At 41.2% G+C, this 27,607-nt stretch overlaps 1 protein-coding gene across 1 annotated transcript in view; it reads left to right on the forward strand.

The window, feature by feature from the left end:
• The first annotated feature begins 506 nt into the window (after positions 1–506).
• Positions 507–27,607, forward strand: part of prox1a (prospero homeobox 1a) — an 80,978-nt gene continuing 53,877 nt past the window's right edge. Inside the window, exons 1-4 of the mRNA XM_037696826.1 lie at positions 507–910; positions 2,961–3,542; positions 4,866–6,080; positions 16,335–16,442. Of these exons, the coding sequence (XP_037552754.1) occupies positions 560–910; positions 2,961–3,542; positions 4,866–6,080; positions 16,335–16,442 (2,256 nt within the window). The 5' untranslated portion in view covers positions 507–559. The remainder of the gene's footprint in view (positions 911–2,960; positions 3,543–4,865; positions 6,081–16,334; positions 16,443–27,607) is intronic.

Consider the following 27,607-nt stretch of genomic DNA (forward strand, 5'->3'; position numbering starts at 1 on the left):
AGATTTTACTGGAAAAGATCTAACAGTCTGGGGACACTTAGTGATAACTTTTTAACATGTGCTTGGATTTTTGTCAAAATAAATTTCAATAAAACTCATAATTTGCCATCAAAATCAATGTGAAAAGCAAAATTATCAGTCAAATGAAAAAAAAAAAAAAAAGTTGTCATTTTGTCTGGAATGCCTCTGACAATAGCAAAGGCTCCTCACAAGACAAGGGTAGCCCTCAGAGGAAAAGAGAAATGAGTTTGGTTATTTCAGACAGGTGTTACTTCTCTGTGGGAATATGTCCTTGAACTATTTTAAAGAACGCGCCGCTTCTCGCCCTTGGCTTTTGGTAAAACGCTCGGAGCTCGTTTTTCCGTGGGGTTTGACGTGCGCGATCAACAGCAGCCATTTCAGGGAAACTTTGCTCTTTTTTCCAAGTTAACCACAGCAATCTTTGTTTCATCACCTTTAATTCCTTATATCTGTTTGTGTTTGATCGACTAGGTTAATCCTCTCGTTGTGCGTGCACCACAGAGGTCCCCTGGTCATGCCGGTTTAGCTGCCCTGCGTGATGCCTGATCATGACAGCACCACCCTCCTAACCAGACAGACCAAGCGCAGACGTGTCGACATCGGGGTGAAAAGGACTGTGGGCAGCGTGATATTCGCCCGCGCCAGGGAGACCCTGTTGGACAGCATGAATCAATCGCACGGCCCCGACCAGGACGGAGACTGCTCGTTGGTCAGTCACAGCCACGGGGGAGGCAGTGGCGACGGGGAGAAGTCCAATGTCTTGAGGAAGCTGCTGAAAAGGGCCAACTCGTATGAAGATGTGATAATGCCCTTTCCTGGTGCTACGATTATCTCGCAGTTATTAAAAAGCAGCATGGGGAAGAATGGGGGGAGTGATTCAGGCTTCCAGGTACAAAACACTTATAACTTATAATTTAGCCAACATTAAGACACATGTTCACTAATCAGCCGAGCAAAATGAATTATTAACTGGTGTGGACGATCAGTCAAGATTTTGTATTCCTGAAGTAGTATCTCACTGGACTGTGATTGTTGGAGATGAGTTGGCGACTTGAACTGGTGAGAAAAATTGGCAAATTTTCCATTGCAGCTTCATTTAATTCTGTTTGTGGCCTTAGCGGTAAAGGAAAAACAAATCATGGCGTATAGTTGTCTGCAGAACATCACAAAAAGACCATTCACATAATTTTATTCCCCACATCCTACCTGCTTCAGCCCTCTTTGTACCCACCCTCAAGCCGCCACTTAAGAATTAAAATAGGCACATTTGGACCAGATTTGAATTCAGTTCAATTCAGTTTATTTATAAAGCATCAAGTCACAACAGAAGTCATCTCAGGGCACTGAACAGAAACATTCATATGTATAAAAGTAAGTTAATAACATTATTTATCTGAGGAGCAGACTGATTTGAATTTAACTTCGTTGCGGACTTTTCATCTTGAGCAAACATGAAGGTGACAGTGGAAAGGAAAAACTCCCTCGTAAAAAACCTTTAGCAGAAGCAGGCTCAGGACAAGCGGCCATCTGCTTCAACCAGATGGGTTTGAGAGGACAGGAAGGAGGAACAGATGCACAATGGCAGGTCAATAGTCACATGTTAAGATTGAAATACAGTAGTCCCTCGCTACTTTGTGGTTCGTTTATTGCAAACTCGCTTTATCGCGGTTTGTCAAAATAAGATTGGACATGACACATTGATTGATGGATGAGCCACGCGATAGGCATGGAATTTTTATTTAAAATAAATTATTTTAAATTAATTAGTACCTGCTGCACCTGTGTGCAGCCCATACTGCTGGATAAGCTTCCTGCTGCAGCTGATCAGCTGTTCACCGTGCAGAGTGGAGAAGTGGGCGTGGCCCAGAGCACTTAAAGAGCAGAGGAGGCAGGGAGTTGAATTCATGACATTCTTTACTCTTTTATAGTTTAGAAACATTGTTTAGAATATTACAAGAGTGTGGTAAGGGTTTAAAACGCTTATATATATATATATATATATATATATATATATATAAATAAAATTACTACTTACTACCGTACTTGTACTACTATTCCTACTTTGCAGTTTTTCCACTTATCGCGGGGCTTCAGGGTACGGATCCCCAGCGATAAGCGAGGGACTACTGCAGTACCAAATGAAAACTATACAATTTTAACAATTCATTTTAAGAAATGAGGTCAATTTGTCCTCCAGTAGTCTAAGCCTATGGCAGCATAACAAGCCAAGCCTAACTATAGGATTTATCAAAAAAGGAAAGTCTTAAGTCCAGTCTTAAAACTGGACAATGTGTCAGTCTTATGGACAGAAACTGGAAGTTGGTTCCACAAGAGAGGAGCCTGATAATTGAAAGATCTTCTTCCTATTCTGCTTTTGGAAACGCTAGGAACCACATGTAAGCCTGCAGTCTGAGAGCGAAGTGCTCCGTTAGGAAAATATGGGACAATAAGATCTGTAATAGAAGATGGAGCTAGGTTGTTGAGAGCTTTGTACGTTTCATCATTTTAGAGGTTTATAAGCCAGAATATTAGTCTCAGATTTTATTTTATTTTTTTTCTAGAGGAGAGTTCTCATGCATCTGCTGTTCTCTTGAGATGGATTCAGGACACTTGCAATAACTAAACTACACTTAGAGAAAGTTTGTCACACAAATGTTTGGAAGATTTTCAAAACTGAAGTAACAAGATAGTTTTTTTTGACTCATACGAGGAATTTGAGAACCCCGGCAAAAGTTTTGAGACCTTTTGGAGACTCCCTTGTGAATGAAGCTACTCGTCAACAGTCACAGTTCATGAAATATACCTACCTTAACAAGCTGAATCAAAAGCATCTGGACAGAAAATTTGTTTTTCAAGGTGTTTCTTGAAATCTGAAAAGCTTTTATACTAAGTGAGTTCAGTACAGTTTTTAAATTTTGTGCTTGTGTTCTTTGTCTTAGAGAAATGGAGCTCTGTCTAGTGGAGGCTCTGAGATCCAGGCCGAGGACGCCTGCAGCAACTCTTCCCGTGAAAGTCCATCCGACTGCCTTTCTCCTGGGCCTCCTCAGTCTTCCTCCACCTTTGGACGACCACCACCTCCCTCAAACCACATCACCCACACCCCGGCTCAACCACTATCCCTATCCTCCTTTGACTTGGACCGACTGTCGGACGAACACCTCCAAGCCAAGCGAGCCCGCGTGGAGAACATCATCCGCGGCATGAGCCACTCTCCGCTGGTCCGACCCAACGACAGCAACCACAACCAGGAAAGCAGTCGAGAGAACGAGAATAGCAGCAACGACCACAGACGAGATGATGGACGTCACACCAGCAACAGGCGCAATGACTGCCCTTCGTCCCTCCTGAGCTCACCGGGTTCACGAGGTGGCGTGGTCAGTGTTGGCGAGGTTTACAGAGAGAATAAAAGAAAGCAGCGACTGCCTCAGCAGCAACACAGCTTTACCCAGCTGGTTTGTTCCAGGCAGGAGCAAAGACAGGAGGAGAGACGGCAGCTCAAACTACAGCTGGAAGACATGCAGGTAACGACTGATGTTGGTTACGACATTTACCACTACAATTATCCGCTACATTGCCCACAACAATTACTTTTTGACAAAGTAAATTAATAGGAAAGGCAATATAATAGCACAACATAAAAAAAGCATCAAGCAATAGCTGCTACTAAAGTTTACTTGTGCCATCTTATATTTTCCTTCACAACACAGTAGTCCCTCGTTTAATGTGGGGATTACATTCTGGACACACACACACACACATCGCAATAAGTGAAAATCCGCGAAGCAGCAACATATTTATTTTAGTATTTATATCTATTTTAAGACTTTAGAAACCCTTCCCACACTCTTGCAATGTTCTAAACTCTTAAACCTACTAATTTTAACAACATACTTATATGTAGCTACTAAATTTTATTCACCAGCTGGCAGAACAGCAGCAGCTCAATTCCACTCTGACTTGGTTCCGTTTCGGCGGACCTACCCTGCTGGTTCTGGTCGGCTCTCTGGCTCGGGGTGGTGGCTCCAGAGAGAAGCCAGACCTACGGCAGCGCGTCCCTTGCTCGGAAGTCCTTGTGGGCTAGCTACAAGCTCTCAGATTCACCGATGGGTCTGGGGTTCCAGTTCTGCTCCAGTTCTGTGCAGCACTTGGGTGGGGGCTGGACCATTGGGTGGCCAGCACTGGACCAGTGGTCCAACTGAGCAGTCCGATAGAGAGATGAAAAAAGTCCCGGTTGGCTCCAGAAGGAGCGCCGGACATACAGCGGCATGTCTTCTGCTCGGAAGTCTTCGTGGGTCAGCTACCAGCTCTCAGGTTCGCCATTGGGTCTGGGGGTCTGGTTCTGCTCCGGTTCCTGGTGGGTTCTGTATGGCTCTCTGAATCCGCTGGGTGCCAAAGCCACTGTAAAGACCAAACTTTTTCAGATCTGATCAAAACTTTTCCTCTACGTATTTCAGCAGAAGGTAATGGGGCTTCTGGGCAGGGCACTGTTGGCTTCTGGGAAATGTCCTCATGAGTGGTGATAAAGTGTAGGCTTATTAAGGGAAAACTACAAAATGGGGGCGCCTGTCCAAAGTATATTATTTTTTTGTTAACTTTTTACTGTACAGTATCCAGTACTGTCCCAGTCACGAGTAATATTAAAGTTAACAATTGTGTGTCCTGTACAATTTTTTTTTCTCGTGTTCAATCTTACTTTGAAAAACCGCAAAAGAGCGAGTCCTCGAAAGTTGAACCACAAAGTAGCGAGGGACTACTATATTCTCAAGATAAATAAGGTAAATTTATGTTAACAGACAGTTCCACAAAGTATCTTCTTTGTTTAACCTTTTCTTTCCTTTGTTTAGAAACAGCTGCGCCAACTTCAAGAGAAGTTCTACCAGATCTACGACTCAGAGACAGAAGAAGAGGAGGAAAATGGTGTGAATGGAGAGGCAGACCGAGGTGGTGATAGAGAGGAGGATGGCAACTTGTCAGAGGACAGTATCCGCTCTGACGGGCTAGAAGAGAGGCACAGAGACAGAGGGCGGCATAACCACAATGACCTGTCTGAACTGGACCCAGGGCTGTTCCTGGACCGAGCCCGAGCACTTCTACGTGAGCAGGCCTTGATAGACGGAGAAATGGAGGAGGATGTGGACAGCAGAGAGGAAGAGGAGAGAAATGGAGAGAGGGTGGTGAAGAGGAGAGGAGCAGGAGGAGGACAGCAGTTGGCTGAAACTCTAAAACAGGAACTGAATTGTGCCGTGTCGCAGGTTGTCGACACCGTCGTTAAGGGCTTCTCCTCGCCACCCAAACAGACCTCCAGTCATCATCATGGCTGCCACAGCAGCACACCTGCTGCACCTTCCTCTTCCTCCAACTCATCTTCTTCCTGTCCTCCACCCTTTGTCCCCCTGCCTCCCCTTACCCCAGACTCACGATTCAGTGGTGGTAACTTGGCCCTTGGTCTGAATGGTGAAAGCAGTCCTACCCCTAACTACCATTCCTCCAACCAGAGGCTGCACTGCTTCGGGGACGTCATCATCCCCAGCCCACTGGATTCCTTCGGTGGTCTGACTAGCAGACTGAGCGGCGTGCCAATACCCAGCGATCAAACAGAGGCACTCCCGCTGGTGGTGCGGAAAAGTGTGGGAAGTGGAGGAGAGAACACAAACCCCTCTCTTCCTCCTCCTCCACCTCCTCATCATCCCTCCCTTCACCCATCTCCCCTTACAGCTTCGCTTGGGTTCAGTCCTCCATCTTTTCGCCACCCGTTCCCTCTTCCCCTGATGGGTTATCCCTTTCAGAGCCCACTGGGGTCACATGGCGGTGGCGCCGTCTACCCTCCAGGGCCAAAGGACCACAGTCGGTCCTCCCCTGACTCCATGGACATAACCCGTGAAACTGTCAGCCTCAGAACCAAAATGGCGTCTCTTGGAGGAGGCCACATGGGTCATCATCACCACAGGCAGAGCTCTCCAAGCCAACATGGCCCAGAGGGTCTGTCGCTGTCTCTCATCAAATCTGAATGCGGGGATCTGCAGGACATGGCCGACATATCGCCCTACTCAAGCAGCACTGTATCCTTATCACCGCAGTCCATCTATGTGAGAAACATAGTGTTTGTGTGTGTATTAAATCTGAAAGTGCCATACTATCTATGGTAAAACCTAGTTTGAATCCCGATGCACCACCAGATTCGATAGTGATTCAGAGCACTGGTAATTTTATTAATGTATCCAGTTACACTTCAAACAAAATTGTGAACTTAAAATCTTTTCAGACCTAAAAAAAAATAGATACATATTTAGCTCCATTCTGTAGAAGAAAACTGTTAAATTCATACAGAATTTTAGGAATTAGAACAAAAAAGGAGTCAAAATGCTGACATAGGATCCTGAGAAGATAGATCTCATTACCCACTTTCTTCTGCGTTTCCGCAACTTTGTCGTTTGTCTCATCAGAGTGTGGGAATGACTATGATGATTATTGTCAATAAGTAAGTTTGATTTACAGTTTAAAATCTAATTTTATTCGAAAATGAACCCAATGGTGGGTAAACTAAGCTCACCCGTGGGCCTGATTTGGCCCCCGGGCCATCAGTTCAATAGCCCTGGTTTAGATGCTTTATGGAAAAACGAAGCAGACGATTCTTGCCATAATTCTCTATACCATAAGAGTCAGATTTTTCATACAGTCAAATACTGAGCCATCGTCAAGGCAGCAGCAGCAGGAGGCAAAGTGACACAAAGTCTTTAATATCAATTAATCTGCATTAATTAGTTCCTGCTCCGAGCCTCCTCTTTCCTCGGTTAGTGGGGAAGATGAAAAGGGCGCGCCGGGTCTTGCAAGAGGGGGAAGATTAAACAGGTCGCACGCTGCTCTCTCAAGCTCTTTTAAGTGTGTGCAGCAGGTTGTGTTGTTTAAAGGTGTGGAGAGAGGCCAGCAAGCTCCCTCTTCATCACACACACACACACACACACACACAGTTTGTCCTGTCTGAGACACTCTTGTGCTGTTAGGTTCTCTTTCATCGCAAAGACTTTGTACATAAACGCTCAAAGCAAATCATATTTCACTTTGTCTGAGTGTGTGTGAGGTAAGACCTTGTTCACAGGAGCTCAAAGCTAATCATATTTCAAAGAGCACGGCGCAGGAGCTTTAGCTTTATTCTAAAACTGCACGCTGGGCAAACAAAGAGAAGTGTATTATCGGAAACAGTTTCCAATATCAGTTTTAGCTTGTTGTCTCTCCCTCCTCCCTGATACCATTTTGGAACAACTCCTACTCACTTTCATTTGCTGTCCTTCAGTCTCAGTTGCTTGGCAGCTGTGTTTAGCGTGCTCACACACACACACACACACACACACACACACACACACACACACACACATGCAGCCTTTTTCCCGTTGCGTGCATGTGGACAGGTGTTTGCAGGTAGCTGTTTATCTTTTCGTTCCTAACCTTTCATATGGACTCTGACTCACACAAACAGGCACGTTTGAACAACAAAGTGAAAAGAAAAATAAGACTTTGAACCTGACGAACAGGGACTCCTTGCAGCTGTGATGAGCATCTGATCACAGTGTCGTCTTCAAAGCCAAATTAGACGTTGCTTTAATTAAAAGCAAGAAATATTTGACACGGCTCTTGATCCTGGCGAGGTGATTCACAACAAAATGCTTTTTTCATTCAGTTCCAGAAGGGGGGGAAAAAAACACCTTATCTTTGAAAGTGGACATTAGTATTTCAAAGACGGGGACAACCCTTCAAAACAAACGTGCAAGAGAAACCAAATTAATCCCTCACATTTGTTCTTTTGAGAAAACATTTTTATTTTATTTTATATATCCTTTAAGCAATTTATAGTTGTTAGTTCAAAACAAATCTGTTTTCGAGCTAATAATATTTTCTAAAATTTATTTTTATTTTATCTTTTTATTTCCAACTGCCATAGGTCGGCAATCGTAAATATCTGTCTGTGTGTGCAAGTGTTATACTGTCCGTTAGCAAAATATCAATTTGAATGAAACACTCAATTGAATTACCAATGCCACACAAAGAACATTATTAGCTTAGCTATAAATTCTCCCACAAGGTCGTATCTGACTTCGATGTGACTGTTGGACACTAGTTGATGACTAAAGCTCGATGCAAAATTGCTAAAGGTTTTAATTGCACTCACTGATTTACGAGTTTTTGCAGTCATGTGACCAGCAAGTGTGCGGCCACATTTTGCAAGAGCAGTTTTTGGAAATCACTAGTCATTTTTATGTGTGGCATTTGCCAAACTGTATTCTAGGCTGTGTACATCATTTCATTGCCCACCTCAGCCCACATTGTACCCGCCTCAGCTCACTTTATATCCATCTTGGCAGCTGCCCCGACGTTTACTCCGTCTACTGGAGTACACTTTTGAAATAATCATAGGCAGACTGAGACCAGTTTTTAAATAATCATTTGTGTTTGGTGGGCATGCGTTTTTGTCAGAGAGCTCCGTGTGTTCCTCGATACTTCCCAGCTCGACTTTCGAGGACTCACTCTTTTGCGGGTTTTAAATGTAAGATTGTACACGACACGCGACTGGCTGATTGATGGAAGTTGACCAACCAGAGCATTGTGCTGAGGGGTGGACTGGCCATCGGGAGCACCTGGACATTTCCCGCTGGCCTGGCCCGCTCAGTGATCGCCGAGGGGCCCCCCTCCTTTCTCTTTCTGAGGCTGTCTGTCACAGTAGAGCAGAGACACAAAACAGGCAGGCACGCAACCTGTTGTGTGTCTCTACTCTGCTGTGACAGACAGCCTCAGAAAGAGAAAGGAGTGGGGCAGGGGGTGGGGTCTGTCTTTCCCCATCACTACTGGCCATCGGGAACACCGGGAAATGTCTCAGTGTTCCCGATGGCAAGTCTGCCCCACATTGGCTCAGTAACCGTAGCATCAGTCTATCTGCTCTCTTACGCTGTGCTCTTTTAGAGCATTTAGTACATTGTTAAGAACATTGCAAGAGTGTGGGAAGGGTTTATAAAGCTTTAAAATGTATACAAATACTAAAATAAATATAACATTCCTACTTCACAGATTTTCATCTACTGCAGCTGTGTCTGGAATATAACCCCCGCAAAAAGTGAGGGAATACTGTACAGCCTTCGTGTTCTTGAGGAGGGTTTCAAACACCAGTAATTATCCTATTTTGAAAGACAATTTGTAACACAAGTTGTTTTGGACATGTTCAAAACTTGGGTGACCAGACTGCGAGTATCTACCACTCATGCAAGGACAATGAGAACCTCTAAAAATGTTCCAAGACCTTCTAGAGACTAACTCCATTGCAAATGTTCAACTAGTTGCCAGCATCACAGTGATACTTCTTAACAAATGTAGCTTCCTCTTTCCCTTTGGTGAGGAACATTTCATCTCAATTAATCATTTCATTATCAAAGTTCATTGGTAAGAAAATCAGGGTAAAGCATGCTAGGCACAAAAAACTTGTAAGAAAAAACTAGTAAATAAAAAAACTGTTCCACTGTTTGCAGTTAACAGAGAACATAGCAAGCTGCTACATCATATAACATTTATTTTTTTGGTTTAAAACAAATTATTACTCACATTGTCAACAAAGGCCAGTTTAGCAGAAACCTTCACACGTTCTCTGAAGCTACTTTTATTCTGTCCATAGATTAAGATGCTCAATTTGTCCAAGTTGCATGATCTCAATAAGCATTTTTTTCTGTTTGTGGCTTCACTTCAGTGCAGTTTGAAGCCTTTTTCACAGATCATAGCTCATCTGAAACTCTCTACCACAACACACACTCAGGTCTGTGTATCTTTAATCCTTTGTATTGACTGAGCAGATGTCCTCCATTCATTTATGAATTTATCCTCCCCACCCCCATCGCCTCTCAATCAAGCCCTTCCATTCACACACACATACACACACCTGGTAACAAGGTCAAGTTACTGCTGATATCTCGAGCCCTGCACAACACACACAGACACTCTGACAGATATGCATTAGGACGAACGGCAACCAATAGGAACGTAGGAAAGGAGGAGGAAGAAGAGGAGTGGAAGAAAAAGAGCAGTTGTTTTGGTTATTCACAACTCTGCTATTACACAAAAACAACGTATCATTTGCTCTCTATTCACTGTGTTACCTCATAACGTGTTTATTCCAAGTCGTGTTTGCGCACTCATGATTGTTTGTGTTCCAAAAAGCACACAACCGGCTGTAAAACCCTGAACACGGTGTATTATTTGGCCTCGACACAGCAGTAAGAACAGATTGGTATGAATGTTAAAGGAACTGTGTTGTTGTCCGCTGACCTGATGATGAATCCACTGCTAAATTAATGATGGATGAGACTCAGTTCTAATTGAACAGTGTTGTTGCGTTGAGGCACTCTGGAAATGTTGCTCAATCACGCGTTGGGAACAGTAACCAAAACTACCATCTGTATTTGAAATTTGGTTGAGAGCATTAAAGAAAATTTACGATTTGCCAATTTAGGTGACAGTAATCAACGTAACAAAAGGTAGGTAAATGTCCCGTCACTGAGGGATTTGAGTAGTGAATGTCTTTTTATCAGAAGGGTTTTGCTGGACTGGACAGGGAATGCAAGTAAACCTTAATGTTTTTGGTGGAAGATATTCAAGTGGGCAGGAGTTACACTGTGTAGAAGAACAGAGATAGTTTTTTGTTTGTTTATTCAAGGAAGTGCAGAGTGACGAACCCTGGTGTGCAGATAGAGCGATTTTATCCACTACCAGATGCAATAGCAGAGCCAGGGGGTGTCTGGTGGTAGCCTTGCTACTATAGATTATCCTTGGGCCACTCTACAGTTCACCCCAATCATTTCAGGAAACTATACTTAAGAAATATAAAAACTTGAACGCTTAGTTTCTTCAAAAGATTGGGATGGCCGGTTTACACACACATGCGCCATATGGCAGTGGCTATCTTAAACTTTGACATGGCAACCCTATTTTCGATGGTGGCCTTTCATACACCTAGATGCAGCCACATGCCAAAATGGAAGGCGGTACCTTACTTATTTTTCAAGTTATCAAGCTCACAAGGTTTACATATATGCATATGTTGTGTCAGCCATCTTGGATTTTGAGGTGGCAACCCAATATTCAATAGAGACCTTTCTTACGCTTAGATCCCGACACACATCAACATGAAAGTTGATACCTCGCTTATTTTTCAAGCTATCCAGCTTGCAACATGGACAGACAAAGGGTATTTCCTATTCTTCTCTTTGCTCTGCAAAGGGGAACAAAAAAATAAAGGCCCTGCAATCCTTGTAGAAATGCATACATGTATCACCTGCTGCCTTTCATGAGTTTTAGACTTGAGCTACATTCACACTGCAGGCACAAGTGGCCTATATTCGACTTCTGGCCCATATGGGCTTTTTAAGTAACAGTTCGGACGTGAAAAATCAGATTTTTCTAATATGTTGTCTTTTTATTTGAGGTATTTTCAAAGTGACTTTTAAAGCAACATGTAATACTGACAGTGGTGTACCAGCGTGTTCGATCATATCAATACCAACATGACAGAATTGATACTTGACTTTGTTTCTCGCCTCTACCTTCATGTCATTCCCATTCCAGAAGTACAATACTGCACTGGAATAGACACAAAGCAACAAGATCAAACAAACATTCGGCAAAATAAACAATGTAAAACATATTTTAGTCCACCTGATTGCGCAACAACTTCCGAATTGATGCTAGCACATAGAGGTCGCATTGAAATGATATTGCCACCACGCAAATAATTAGATTTGAGCAAGACATTGGAATTGAGCATTAGCACCTGCAGTGTGAACATAGGAGTATCTTATGAGTTGCAGCCTTTAAAGTATTACCGGTATGTGCGATTTTATCATTTTTAATCGCATCAGGTTCTGATTTAAAATATTGAAGAATATGTTTAAGATTTTATTTCTAAACAAAATCGTCGAGAATAATTTTGATATGGGACTCGGCAACAAATTAAACTAGCATTCCTCTCAAAAAAACATCACCCGCCATTTTGCAGGCCATATATTTAAACAAGGATCTTGCTCAATCTGTTAGTGCTTAGATTATATGTTAGTGACCAGGCTCAGCTACCACCAGGCCATATTCTTAGCAAAGGTTTAATTTGTAAACCGATCGATGCTGGAACGCAAATAGCGGGTGTGACCAACTGGGGGTGGGGGGTCCTCCCCCTGAAAATTTTGGATAAAGTAGATCCAATTTCCTGCATTTTGGTGTATGTTAACAGGTTCTTACAATGTCTAACTACATTTGTAAACACTCCACTTCTGTCAAGCATCCTACCCCTTACTTGACGGTTCAGAGCAAACTCCTCTCCGCTGAATTCAATGTCCGACTCCACATGTGAAACCTCCAGGCGCCTCCTCCATCTGGGTTCCTGCCCACGTACGACTGCCTGGTTAGCTCAGCACTCACCCCCACCACTCTTTTAGGGATGGAGATTTTTTTCAAGGGTAGAAGCGGAAATGCTACTTGAAGAGGTAGATCACATGTGATATTAAAGGCGCATTCATGCCAGTCCTGTTTAGACTGCTTTAATTCAACTCTAGACCGTTTGCCTAGCAAGTTTGGTTTGTTTGGGGTGGTGTGCAGACAAAAAAGCAACCTCTGGTCTGCCTAAATACATAGATCTCGGTTCAGTTGAAGTGAACACTAGCACGGTTTGAATGCATTGTGAATGGAGGCGGACTGGAGACCGCTCAAAAAGCAGGAAGTGGACTACAGCGCAGGACAAACAAACACGCATTTCTCTTAACTCATATGGAGCCGTCAGCTGCCTTGTGTGAAAAACAACATTCTCCATGGTCTTCTGCTTCATCTTCCGCTCATGCTGAGTCCATTGTTGAAAAATGACAAAACAGGAATACTAAAAATCGCTAAAATTTGACTCGACTCCATTTTTGTTTTTAGTTTCAGAAGGAGAAGTCTCTTATTCAGTTGTTTTTGTGTCGTTTCCTTGAGCAGTTCCTGGTGCAGCGCCACCACAGGCGAGTGGGGGGACAGGTTGGCTCAAGTGACTCAGTGCAGGGTGAATGTGAACTGCACCAGCTGAAAATGTAAACAAATGTTCTGAATTTTGGTCCCCAATCGAACAGAGTCTACTGGATTATCAGGTGTGAAAACACCCTAAGAAGCTTGTAAGTGGCTGTTGTGTTTACAATGAGTGTTTATGTAATTATTTTCAGTTTAAATAGCCAATATAAGTTTTATTCACTCAAGCCAGTCACATTTGTTCATAACTTTATTATCAGTAAGTCAAGAGTTACCGGATTCAAGCAAACATTTACCTGAAAGCACCCTGTCAAAATAAGAGAGTTCCCAGATCCTGTTCTGGCAGGATCCGGCTCAAATTAAGGCCCGTTCTTAGCTCATTATTTGTAAAAATGGCTGAGTTACACATTTTTGTTTTTGCTAAAGTTGATTAGTCATGGTCTTTAATTGGGTTGACTCCATAAGTTAATGAGTTGCAGTAGAACATCCCAGCATTTCTTTGCGGAGATTTCATTGAAATTTGTTTGTGAGACAACAATTATCCTCCTTCACCTTTTTGAGAAGTCCAATAAAAAAATAAAACAAATATACGGAAAAATACATTCAAACATTTTAAATTTCTTCTGCTCAGACTGTTTTTGGATTTGGTCTTTCCAGCTGTACATAGCCCCTGGAGTTTATTGTTTTTTATGAGTGTGTGTGTCGCTGTGTGCTAATTGACCTTGCAGGGGGCTCCATTGATTGCCTCATCTTCTCTGATAGATTATAGGCTTGTTAATGTGGTGGGGGAATGGCAGCGTGGTGGGCCACAGCTGTTGTCAGCACACACTCAAAACCACACAGACACACTCACACACACTGCTGGACACACAAGCTACACTTGGCGCCCCTGCATCTGAGGGCCTTCACAATTATTATTTTGGTTGTCGAGACAGTGCGACGGTCTCTGCAGAGCTGGCGAGATGCAGAGGTGATTGTGGGATTTGATCAAACACCGGCAGGTGCTCGTGTTTGCTATGGGTGGAAACCGACACACCCTTCTGAAGACTCCGGTTATTCGGACCTAATTTTCTATATTTGATATAATTTTTAAAAATAGCACTTAGGAGCATAAGTGTGAACATTCATCATCCTCTAAAACTAATTCATTTAGAGGTTTTAGGTTTAAGAATTTCACACCACCCGTTAAGTGAACATGTAAATCTCCCCCTCCCTCTCTCTTTCTTTCTCTGTGTATGTGTAGGTGTAATCATAAAAAGGGCTGTACATCTTTAACTAAGACAAAAATAGCTCTAACTCAGTCAATGTTATGAATAACTAGAGAAATTGCATTTCCTGCAAAAATGCAGTGTGAATGTTTATTGCTGCAGAACTTGCTGAAAAACAGCCAAACATTATAAAATAAAATAAAAATGCTGAAATGTAGCCGAAATGGGAAAAAAAAGCCTAAGTTTGCAGAAGAAAGCAGAAAGAACACACACATTTGTAGAATTAGGTTTAAATAAGCAGAAATTAGCACAAAAATTAGGAAATAAACTAAAAAAAATGCTGAAATTTGCAAAAACAGCTGAAAAGTAGCTGAAAATGTAGAAAGTAGCTTTGCATTTCTTTTTTACACTTTATTTATACAAGTAGTCTCATTGAGCCACGAGAACTCATTTTCAAGAGAGACCCGTTTAGGGAGCAGATGGGGGTTAAGGGCCTTGCTCATGGGCCCAGAGGGGGGCAAATGAGGGTGGAGGCAGGTGTGGGTGCTTCACCTACCCCACCCACATTTTTGATGTTGTCGGTACCGGGGCTTGAACCGGCGTTCTTCCGATCACAGACCCACCTTCTCTAACCTCTGCACCACCACTCCCCCAGAAAGAAGCTTAATCTACCAGAAGGAAGTGGAACTAACTGAATGAGTTTAAAAAAAAAGTGGAATTAGCTGAAAAAGCTCAAATTTGCATTAAAAGAGCTAAATAATAGCTGAAATGGCAGAAAAAGCTGAAACTAGCAGAAAAAGGATGGAATGAGCATAAGCTGAAATTAGCAGAAATAAGTTAGACTGAAAGTAGCAGAAATTACCACAACAAGTTTGAATTTATGTGAAAACAGCTGAAATTAGCTAAGAATGCTAAAAAGCTAGCTGAAAAGTTAGAACAAGTGTAAATTAGCAGAAGAAGGCAGAAAGAACATGTTTGCTGAAAGAAGCAGAAATTAGCATAAAAAAGTGCAAATTATAAAAAAGTTGAAATTGGCAACAACAACAACAAACAGCTGAAAAGTAGCTAAAAAAAGCAGAAAAACACTTAAGTTACAGGAGAAAGTGTAGAGAGCACATGTTGCTGAATTAGGCTGAAAAAAGTTGAAATTATTGCCAAAAAAATGGGGACTTAGATGAAAAAGCTAAAATTAGCAGAAAACAGCTAAATAGTAGCTGAAATACTTAAACTAGCAGAAATAAATTGAAATGAGTATAACAAGCTGAAATGAACAGAAATAATTTAATTAGGCTGAAAGTAGCAGAAATTAGCACAAAAAACTTGAATTTATTTGAAAACAGCTGAAAGTAGCTAAAAGTAGCTGAAAAAAGTTTAAACTTGCACAAGGAAGCTGAAAGAAGCTGAAGCATAACAAAATGTGAAAGGAGCAGTAAAAGGCTGTAAACATATCTAAAGATTTGAAGGAGGTAAAATGAGCTCAATTCACTTTCTATTAGGAAAATGTGTCAGAAAAGCCTAAATATTTCAAAAAGCTAACGTTGCACCAATACCAAAAGTCATAGCTCCCTTCTCCTGAACGAGCTGAATGTTTTGATATACGATTTGTTGAAATAGCTCAAAAATTGTGGAATGAGAATGATACAGAAAAACGTACAGAAGAAAAATGGGTCACAATAGTGTGAATGCTTCATAAACACTCACACTATAAGCTAAAATTTAGTGTGGCAGCAGCTAAAATACACCCACATCACATATTCTGAGGACTAACAGAATGTATGAGATCTTACTATATTCTATGGAAGAGAAATTACGAGCTGCTCGTGTTTGTGTCAACAGTAAATAAGACTTGCTTATACAAAACCAAATAAGTATCAAGTGTTTTACAAGCAAAAATCTGAGAATAATGCCCATTCATTATCAAATGACCTCTTAAAGACATCTGAAATAGTACGCATGTGGTAAATGATGGCGCAAGTCAAACAACGATGCTCCAAAATGTGTCTTTAGCCAGTGTCACAACAGAGGCAGTTTCTTTAGTGTGATGTTTTAAAGGTTCTGTTGGCTCCTTAACTTGGCATCACTCAGATTCAGGAGGGCTTGTCTCCAAACCATCTGAAGAAAGCAAAGCTGATGTTCTTCTACACTCGATACCCTTCGTCCAACATGCTCAAAATGTACTTCTCCGACGTCAAGGTGAGTCCTCTTTATGTCCACCCTCCTTCCTTTTCAGAAAAGTTTCTACTGGTCTCTTTTGGACCTCATCCACATGGACGTGCTGATTGTCAAAACTATATTATACTGTATGTAAAAGATTCTCAGAAACACAACGCAGTTTCTAAAAATGTTTATAACCATAGCTTCATGCTGGTGAAGATTCTCAGTCATCTAGGACATGATGAATTCAAAAAGCGTTCAATACAAAAACAAAATAAAGTCCAGTTGTTTTTGTATTGAACGCTTTTTGAAAAGAACCATAGCTTCCTGCTCATTGAAGCAGGCGGAGCACCTTGATCGCTGTTATTTTGACAAGTTGGTACTGTTGTTTTTGCGTAATGTACGTACGTCAAGTGATTAGCCATAAAAAAAAATTCTCGTATTTTTAACAAATAATCAAAATTTTATTAATGACCCACAAACTATAAAACCGATTTGCAATTTTGTTGTGCTATTTATTATATTTTGTAGGTTTTTTTTTTAATAAAAATGCACAATGACTAGGCCTGTCGCGATAAACAATAAATCAATTAATCGCATGATAAATGAAAATTATGAACCTCATTTTCATTTATCGGCTTCATCATTTCTTGGTCTCTCTCTTTCTACTGGACACTGGATGACAAAAAAACTCAACACTGGTGCTCTTCACTGAGCCCTCAATTTCTCTTTTCTCTTTAAAATCTGTTTCAACCATCCAAAATCACGTTTTTGGATCGGTAAAAGCAGCTAAGCTGAGAAGCTAAGCTACGAGCTAACAGGCCGACCTTGAGAAAAAAATCTTTGTCTTGTCAAAGCTCCAAAATTCACGGTTGAAACCCGTGCCTTTGTGTAAAAAGTTGTTTTTTTTTCTGCAAAAAGAAGCTGAGAACTTGTTTAGTGATTTTTTTAATTAAAAGCTTTGTGTGAAAAATGCGATGCTAAAGAGCTCAAACCACACAAACTGTTCGTCATTTTGAGAACCAACAAACACGAATGAGAGACAGCCCATGTCATGTCAAGGGGCCTCTCTCCCATTTTTCTTAAAGGGACATGCTGATCATTCCCTCACTATCCATCCTTCGGTTTAAACAATCTTATACTACCATCCAGTGGTCAAAAAAGGTACTACACATAAAAATTAACCAACATTTTTTATTAAATTTGACAATTACTAATTAGTTAAATTTCAAACAATATTATCATTTATCGCAATAATTTCTGAGACAATCGCTCAGCAAAATTTGTTATCATGACAGGCCTAGCGATGACTTTGGACTTTTAGGGGTGGAGATTTGCATTACCGGATCCAAGCAAAGAGTTGCTGGAATGTACCCTGTCAAAATAAAAGTTCCTGGATCCTGTTCTGGCAGAATCCAGCTCAAATTAAGCACTGCTTAAAACATTTTATTATGCTCTATAAGACAAAAGCATGTAGTGTTTATTTATTAAATTTTTTCTATTTTAGTGACAAAAAAAAATTACACAGGAAAGAACTGTTTCTAGGCCCCCCATCTCTAAACTTTGAGTTGGTTCAGTCCAACCCATCTGAACAGGGTTCAGCTGTGGAGATGAGAAAACCAAGTTTTATTTTATTTTTTTGTTTTGTTTTGATTGTTTTACAACTGTGCTGCATCTTTTTATGGCTATGAATCTGACAGGATAGTGTAAGAACTTGAGTAAAAACCAGTTTGGTCTCAGATTACTTTGGTGCCTTGTCTGTTAACAGAAGTAATACAGTAAACAAAGGTTTTACTGTTGTTGAGCAACTAGCATCTGCAACACAAGTAGAAGCATGTAAACTGCCATTATTGTTACGTTTGTCACATCTTTAACAGGTTGGTCAAAGTCAGCTTTTCTAAAATTCTTTATATATGTATGTGTGTATGTATGTATGAAAGTAGGTAGGTAGGGACAGAGAGAGTTTTGGGTCTCCTAAAACACAGTTTCTGTGTGGACGAGGCATTAGTTTGATTTTCAGTCTCGTCATTTGATTGTGCTTTTTCATTCAAAGTTCTGGTAAGTTTATGAAGATTTTAATATAGTTAAACATCTTAAACAAACTGACAAGAAAGGTCATTTCTGGATTTATGTGACAAGGTGCCGAGGGAGGAGATCTGGTCTTGCATGAGGAAATCTGGAGCGGCAGAGAAGTATGTTAGACTGGTACAGGACATGTGTGAGGACAGCAGGACAGTGGTGAGATGTGTTGTAGGAGTGACAGGAAGCTTCAAGATGGAGGTGGGAGTGCGTCAAGGATCGGCTCTGAGTACCTTCTTGTTTGTTCTGGTGATGGACCGACTAACAGATGAGATCAGGCAGGAATCTCCATGGACTAAGATGTTTGCAGATGACATGATCTGTGGTGAGAACAGGGAACAGGTGGAAGAAAACTTGGAGAGGTGGAGGTATGCACTTGAAAGAAGAAGTCAGCCATAGTAAGACAGAATACATGAGTGTGAGTGAGGCTGGTGGAACAGTGAGGCTACAAGGAGAAAAAGTCACAAAGGTGCAGGACTTCAAGAACTCGGGGTCCACTGTCCAGGAAAATGGGGAGTGTGGTAAAGATGTGAAAAAGAGAGTCCAGGCAGGCAGGATGGAGTGGATGGAGAAAAGTTTCAGGAGTGATTTGTGACAAAAGGGTGTCAGCAAATGTCAAAGGAAAAGTTTACAAGACAGTGGTGAGACAAGTTATATTGTATGGTCTGGAGACTGTGGCATTGACAGGAGAAAGAACTGGAAGTGGCAGAAATGAAGATGTTGAGGTTCTCCTTAGGAGTGACAAGGATTGATAAGATTAGGAATGAGATAATCAGAGGTACAGCACAGGTTGAACAACTGGGAGATAAAGTTAGAGAGGCCAGACAGAGATGGTTTGGACATGTCCAGAGCAGGGACAGTGGGTATATTGGTAGAAGGATGTTAGAAATGCAGCTGCCAGGAAAAAGACAAAGAGGAGATATGTGGATGCAGTTAGAGAGGACATGGAGGTAGTTGGAGTGAGGACAGAGGATGCAGAGGACAGAGTGAAATGGAGGATGATGACTCGCTGTGGAGACCCCTGAAGAGGGAAAAGCCGAAAGAACAAGAAGAAGAAATGTCTTATACAAGCCTGATGCCATCAGAGCTGAAGACGAGGTTTAAAATGTTTTCATGTAAATTTAACTTAATGCTAGTTACCAAAAGATCAAGTTCATAATTTTTATATGCACAAATCAAAAATGTGATTCATAACTTGACGTGAGGATGTGAAGGGATGTGAGAGCCATTGTGGTCCCAGTGGACTCAAACATGTGAAGCGATGACTTGTTCAGGTGCAGTTCCCATAAATCCCAATGAATAATACATTGTTCATTGTGTTCTTGAACAATCAGATCAAGACCTCTGTGACCATTGTTGGGGTAAAGTTGGTCATTTTGCCGTGTGTAGCTTTGTGCATTTAGTTCATTTTTGTTTGACATTTTGTGACGGGATAGATGAAAGCACATTATATCTTTGTAATGAAAACTTATGGCACAGATGGGTGCCACAGTCTGGCATGTTTTGGAGCGTAATTAGAATTTCTGGCCTTAATCGGCCCTGGGTTAGGTCTGCGTGGGGGTGGTTGAAGAATGCCCACTTTCCCTCTCACACTCCTACCACACTCTAAGGCCCCATCCCCCAACACACACACACACACCACAGCATTATCTAAACCTTTGTTTCTTTCCATCGAAGCAATTGTACATACAGTATGTTGAGTTTTCACTCTTAACTGAACTGCTTAAGTACTATTTAATGCAGACAAACCTTTAATAATCTGGATTGTTTTAATTTACACAACAAAGAAGAGCTGAAAATAAGTCAAACATTCGAGCAGAAAAAAGTTTAAACAGCAATAAAATGGCAACATTTAAAAGAAGTGCGAGTGTGTATGCATGTTTGAAATTAAGGAGTTTGCAGGTGGTGGGGGAAGAGGGAGGGGGGACAAACTAATAAACAGATAACAGGACAACAGCGTTAAAACAAAAGCACTGATTGTTTTGTGTTTACGGGCTGCTACAGTTTTCTTTTTTGTTGTTGTTGTTGTTTTTTTTTTGTTTTGTTTCAAAGAGCATACGGCTCCTTGACAGATTCAGGACGCTGTATTCAAATGAGCAACCACACACACACAAACACCAGCTGCCCTTTGGCTCATGTCCATGGTGACCACTTCCTCATGGCAGTACCACATCCTCATTGGTTGCCACGGCAACGTGGGTCGCTGGGGCACCAGGTTGCCAGGCAAACACGAGGTTTCTAAGCCTACCTACTGCCGGGGAGTACGTCTCTGATTTGGCATTAACCAGAAAACGATAAAGTTGGAAAAAAAAAAAAAAAAAATTGAAGGAATTAAAACATTTTACAAACAAGTGTTTGAAGCCCACCGCGGGCATCGTTAATCTTAAAATAAGACAATTGTTAAATTTAAATTAACATGAACTATATCTTTGGAACACAATTCTCTGTATGCTAAAGCAAACTTGTAAAAAGGTCTTGAATGTCACTTGTTTGTTTTGGGTTTTTTTTTTCAGAAAACTAAATTTAATTTCTTTAGCCAAATAAAAACACTGTTAGAGGCAATAAGGTTCCCAACCCTGGGCCCTGAGGAACACCATAGCTGTTTCCCTGCTTCAACACACCTGATTCAGTGACTTAATTACTTCTTCTAGTCTACTACAGAGACAGCCTCGCGTTGTTTGTACCGACAGTTTTCAAGTAGGGGGGAGGGGTTCAGCATGAGGGAAGAGGCTGCTTTATCTTTTTAGCTAGCACACCTGAATTGCGAGCCGCTAGCTTAGCTTTATGTCAATGCCAACAGGTGGTTGGGGGGCAGGGGGTGTGCGGTTATGTTGACAGTGGGCCCGGTTCTGTTGATGAGGCAGGGCACTCCGCTTGTATAATAATAGGGGAAACACTGATATATATGCCTAAAACTGATTAACATTTGGAGCCAACCCAATTCAGGATGGCCACCACAGCTAACCAATATTATCCTAATCAAAAACTCAGTCATTTACTTTTATACATTCTGAGCTATAATATGATGTGGTAGTATTTGAGAGACATCCACAATGAGCGCGGTTGCATTGTGAAATCATATAAAGACATATTTACATTTCTCAACATGAAATAAGATTTTTGGTCCCTCAGTGTAGAACTCCAATGTACAGTATAAGCAGTGTAAACTAAACAATTTCAATCATTTAGAATAAATATCGTAAGTCCTAATTGATTCAGGATAACTAAAATAAAAAAAGGAACTTCACGAACAGGCTATGTACAAGAGTATGGAGCTCTGTGTAAATAAAAACTGTTGGGTTTGTGTGGAGTGGTGATGGTTGAGGTCTACATCACTGTTTTCGATAAAGCAGCATGAAAGGCAGAGAGCGATATGTTTTCCTTCAAGAAATGCTGTTCATGAACGCATTTACTCATTGACCCATCCATTTTTTCTACCCGCTTTTCCTTTCTGGGTTGGGGAGCTGATTCCTACCTCCAGCAGTCACTGGGCAAGACGCAGTGGACACCCTGAGCTGGTAAATGGTAAATGGTTAATGGACTGTACTTATATAGCACCTTTCTATCTTATCAAGATACTCAAAGCTCTTTACAATCTGTGCCCTCATTTACCCATTCATACAGCACTCTACTAGATCTATACAAAGAAAGACTAATCAGTGCTTTATCACATTCATACACCGATGGGACACACATTGGAGGCAATAGGAGTTCAGTGTCTTGCCCAGAGACACTTCAGCATGTGACTGCTGGTGGAATTGGACCCCCAACTTTCCCATTGGAGAACCACTGCTCTAACCACTCAGTCACAGCTGCCCCAGGTCTCAAGTCCATCACTGGGAAACAAACAAACGAGACTAACAACCATTCACACTAAAGACCAACCGATTCTAGTTTCATGGGCCAATACTGATATTTGTTCTTCGAAGAACTAACCCATGCAAACTCATGTGAAAGCATTTAGATTTATTTGCATTACTCAAGTCGGCATCTCACTGTGCTGCAACTGTTGACAACAAACTGCAAACGTCATCCGTGAGGGCGTCTTCAAAACGTCTCAAAACGTTTGCAAGCAAGTGTCTGAAACACATCTCAAACCCTTACGAATTTAGTTTTCCAAATTCTAGCACACTGTAGGTGTATTTTTTAGGAGATGTGTATGCAAATATGTAGCAAGCTTGTGGGCAAAGTTTTTCTGGGAGCTCATGCAAACATGGATTTCGGTGAAAAGATGGGTATTTTCTTGGACATCAAAGTTCATGCTCAATAATCCAGGTAAAAAAATCCCACAAAGTTAAGTCAGGTCCTCTGGACGGTTTATTTTTGTTGAAACGTTTCGTCCTTTATCCAAAAGATTTCCATCAGTTTTTTGATTCAGTCACTGATGAAGTCTTTTGGATGAAAGACAAAATGTCTCAACAAAAAGAAACCTGACTTAACTTTGTTGGGGTATTTTCTTTTGTTTCTCCAACTCATCTAACAGTAAATACTGCCCTTAATCACATTCACAAAAGTTATGGTTATTGCATTTAGCAGTCATATTAAAGGGTATTACTGGCTGTGTGTGGTCGTGGTAATAAAATGAACATGTCAACTAGGTGGTGGGAGTCTATCTGATGTGTTTTCAATGAAAAGCACATTGAAGTTTGCTTTTAGAAACAGTTCATTAGGAATCCTTATCCTTTAAGAAACTGTGGCTTCTTTTTATTTCATGCTTTATGTAAATAACTGTTTATAATCAATTTGGGTTTTAATTGATTCGTAATCCCACATAATCCCATATATGTACAAGACATTGCAAATATTACTTTGCTTAATAAAAAAACTGAATCATGGATAATCCTGTTTGTGATGAGTGAGGCTGTTTTTGTCTGTTTCATTGTTCCGCTGCATTCATTACCCTCATCATTACCATTTTTTTTTATTTTTTTTTTAGCAAAAATCCGGGTCAGTGTCTCTCTTTTTCTTTCTCACCCTCACTCTTACTGCCCCTTGTTTGTCTCACCCGCCTCTACTTCTCGGTAAACAATAAGCAGCATGTGTTAGGAAGATCGGGGAGATTCACTGTAAGGGAATTAGAGCCCTGAATGGCTTCCCCTAATTAGACTTGAATGGACTTTGTCTATGGGAAACTGGTTCTTAAAGATGAGCCTCTTATGTACAATGGCCTCCGCGCTCAGTGTGGGAAGTGGGTTGAGCTGACAACTGTTTTAGGCACAGACGAAGAAGCACGCACACACACTTGCACACGAGGAATCCTAAGTGCACAGTGAAACCTCTTGCCTTCTGACCAGACACTCGTACATGTTAGCACGAGACGCTGAGGTTGCCCGAGTCTCGCCTTGAGAGAGTCAGTGAGAGTAATTAAGACCTCATTAAGACTGGAGGAGGATTAATTAGACGCTTGCTGGCTCGGGGAGCTTCTTTCTCAAGTCAAACACATGTGTCCTGCCAGCTGAGGGTTTGGACTCCCACCCAAGCTGTGATGACATCCAAACGTCTCCACTTCAGCAGAAATCAATTAGTGACCAACCCTGCCCAACTTGTCAATTAGTGACACGATGACTGACACAGCTGCTGTTTGTTGGCGATGTGAAGCTTTCGGATTTGTTTGTTTTTACTTGCCACCAACAATGAAAGGAACACAAAGTATAAAATGTATAAAAGTTACTGAAACTTTCAGGAGGTATTTATTAGATGAACATCTACAACAAACTTTAGGAGTCCACCCCATTCAAGATAGATGTCACAGCTAACCAACATGGCAATAATTAAAATTTTACAGACAGAACTAAAAGTTTTTATGAAAGGAGCTGAGAATCATCTCTAACATATTCTCTGAGCATTAACTGATTACTTTTTAAAACTGTCATTTTCTGTTGGAGTAAACACTGTTAGCAAAATATCTCGTGAAACACTGGATGAATTTTAACAAGGCTCGCAGAAAGTAATTATCTACCTATGACATCAGGCTAAAACTCTGCCAATAAATAATATACATTCCATTTGGGAAAGCTAGGAATTTTAAGTTGTTTTGGTCAGCGAAACTGAAAAACTTGAGATGCTTACATTCAGTCGATTCTGATTGCCAATTTTTGTAAAATTTTGTCTGGTTGATTTTTATTGTGCAGCACGGTGGCTCAGTTGGTAGAGCTGCTGCCTTTCAGCGAGAAGGTCGCCAGTTCAAATCCCGGCCGGGGACCTTTTTGGGTGGAGTTTGCATGTTCTCTGCATGCATGGGTTTTCTCCTGGTACTCTAGTTTCCTCCCACAGACCAAAAACATGCATGTTAGACTGACTGGTAACTCTAAATTGTCCCTAGGTGTGAGTGAGAGAGTGAATGGTTGTTTGTCTCTATGTGTCCCAGTGACAGACTGGAGACCTGACCAGGGTGTTCTCCACCTCTCGCACATTGATAGATAGATATGGGTACCAGTGACCCCCGTGACCCGAAAAGAAAGAAGCAGGTAAAAGATATTGAATGGATGGATGATTGTTATTGCCACAATCTTTTTTATATATTAAGTTGAAGAAGCATTTTCTTCCGCTCCCTGGACTATGATGTTTGCAGATAACATTATGATCTGTGGTGAAAACAGGGAACAGGTGGAAGAGAACTTGGAGAGGTGGAGGTATGCACTTGAAAGAAGAGGAATGAAAGTCAGCCGTAGTAAGACAGAGTACATGTGTGTGAATGAGAGGGAGGCCGGTGGAGCAGTGAGGCTACAAGGAGCAGAGGTCACAAAGGTGTAGGACTTCAAGTACTTGGGGTCCACTGTCCAGGAAAATGGGGAGTGTGGTAAAGAGGTGAAAAAGAGAGTCCAGGCAGGATGGAGCAGATGGAGAAAAGTTTCAGGAATTATTTGTGACAAAAAGGTGTCAGCAAATGTCAAAGGAAAAGTTTACAAGACAGTGGTGAGACCAGCTATGTTGTGTGGTCTGGAGACAGTGACATGGACAAAAAGACAGGAGAAAGAACTGGAAGTGGCAGAAATGAAGATGTTGAGGTTCTTCTTAGGAGTGACAAGGATGGATCAGATTAGAAATGAGATCATCAGAGGTACAGCACAGGTTGAACAACTGAGAGATAAAGTTAGAGAGGCCAGACTGAGATGGTTTGGACATGTCCAGAGGAGGGACAGTGGGTATATTGGTAGAAGGATGTTAGAAATGCAGCTGCCAGGAAAAAGACTAAAAGGAGATATATGGATGCAGTTAGAGAGGACATGGAGGTAGATGGCGTGAGGACAGAGGATGCAGAGGACAGAGTGAGATGGAGGAGGATGACTCGCTGTGGAGACCCTTGAAGAGGACAAAGCCAAAAGAAGAAGAAAATGTTGAAGGAGCCTTTTACACTTGTTTTCAATCTTCTGAATTTATTTAAAAACACTATATTTTTTATTTTTTTTTAGGGATGCACAATATTGAATTTTTGGCCGATATCCGATATGTTAAAACTTATTTGGCTGATAACCGATGCCGATACCAATACTGTATATACGTTCCTTTGTCAGAACATAGCCCTCTTATTTAGGCTTATTTGCTACAAAAAATGTGCAACAGCTGTAAGAGCTGGTGACATATATTCAGTAACAGCCATATGATATGCATAACACTTTAACTTATATTAAATGAAAAGTGTTAAATATTATTTATAACGTTAGTCACCTGTGATGCTGTCTCCCTTGTGGAGGCTTGTTCCAGGTTCCTAGCTGCAGTGTGGGATCCTCTGCACTCCTGTGCATGAAGGACAGCCTTTCTAAGTTCAAAGTTTTTGTCTATCCATTGTGTCGTAAGACTAATCATGCTAACGGGGCTAACACGATGTCCAAATATCTGTGGTAAAACTCACCCAACAAGTCGTGTTATCGGCTATTAGCTTCTCAATGACGTCGGAAATGACGGCTTGTAACTTGGGTAACATTACGTCAGAAAAATATCTCAGACTAGGGACGATGTAACGAGGCTCAACGTAGTCCATAAATCTTAGGAAACCGACGTCCTCAACGAAAAATAAAACTTACACACCGCCGACATTTTGAATTTTAATCTCCGCCGTGAGATCGAGTAGGCACACGTGATTTCATTGCGTCGTGCTGCCGCAGCAAGCAAAAACAGCGCCTTTCATATAGGCGAGTTATTTTAATGGAATGGCCGATGTTCGATATTGAACTTTAACGCTAATATCGGCCGATACCAATACCATGCTGAGAACATCATGCATCCCTAGTTTTTTTAATTGCTAATTTCTAGAGAAGACTCAACAGAGCTACAATAACTGGACTTTTTTTTTTCCTTTCTTTAAAACAAATATTTAGTTAAGCAAAATTATAATTAATCTTTTTTTTTTTTTTTTTTAAGGAACAATCCTTCATTTCCTTAAATTGTAGAAATCATCACCCCCAGCAGTCAATCCTCCATGATCTGCAGAAATGTTCAGGATTTCTGTTGAACATGCACATTCACACCGTCCACATGGACAGAAATTTGCCGACCTGTGACGATTCCATTTGAAATGGGCACATTCTTAAAAGATGAGTGTTTGTCCTTCAGTTTTGGCCTGGGGGGGTGCTGAAAACACCCACCATCAGTTTAAGTACAGGGGGAGTGAGGGCTTTCTGACACTTTCTCTTCCCGCTCCCTGTTTTATTGTAAACACAAAATGGCATTCCTCGAACTCAGCGATTTGCCTGCTCACCGCTTCTTTTATCTTTTTGTCTTTTGTCGCTCTTTCTGTTTTGTGCTGATTGCGATGAGCTGGATAAGGACGCAGGTGGTGCAGCGTGTTTGTGTCCATCCTGAAATATCTCTTTAGACACAAATTAAATTAGTCGTTTGCACCCAATAAATAAAAATACATTCCGAGACAACCTCAACATTTACAACGTGGAAACTTGTGACTGGTTCAACCTGCAATTCCCTCTTTTTATAGGCGATGAAAATTTATATTATAGAACATATTTTATTATTTGAGGAAAAAATGATGAGTTGAAAATGACTAATGATATCTATCTATCTATATATATGTGTATATATATATGTGTATATATATCTATATATGTGTATATATATATATGTGTATATATATATATGTGTGTATATATATGTATGTATATATATATATA

This window comes from Nematolebias whitei, chromosome 23 (assembly GCF_014905685.2).
Source record: "Nematolebias whitei isolate Nwh7 chromosome 23, NemWhi1, whole genome shotgun sequence".
Lineage (NCBI taxonomy): Eukaryota > Metazoa > Chordata > Actinopteri > Cyprinodontiformes > Rivulidae > Nematolebias > Nematolebias whitei.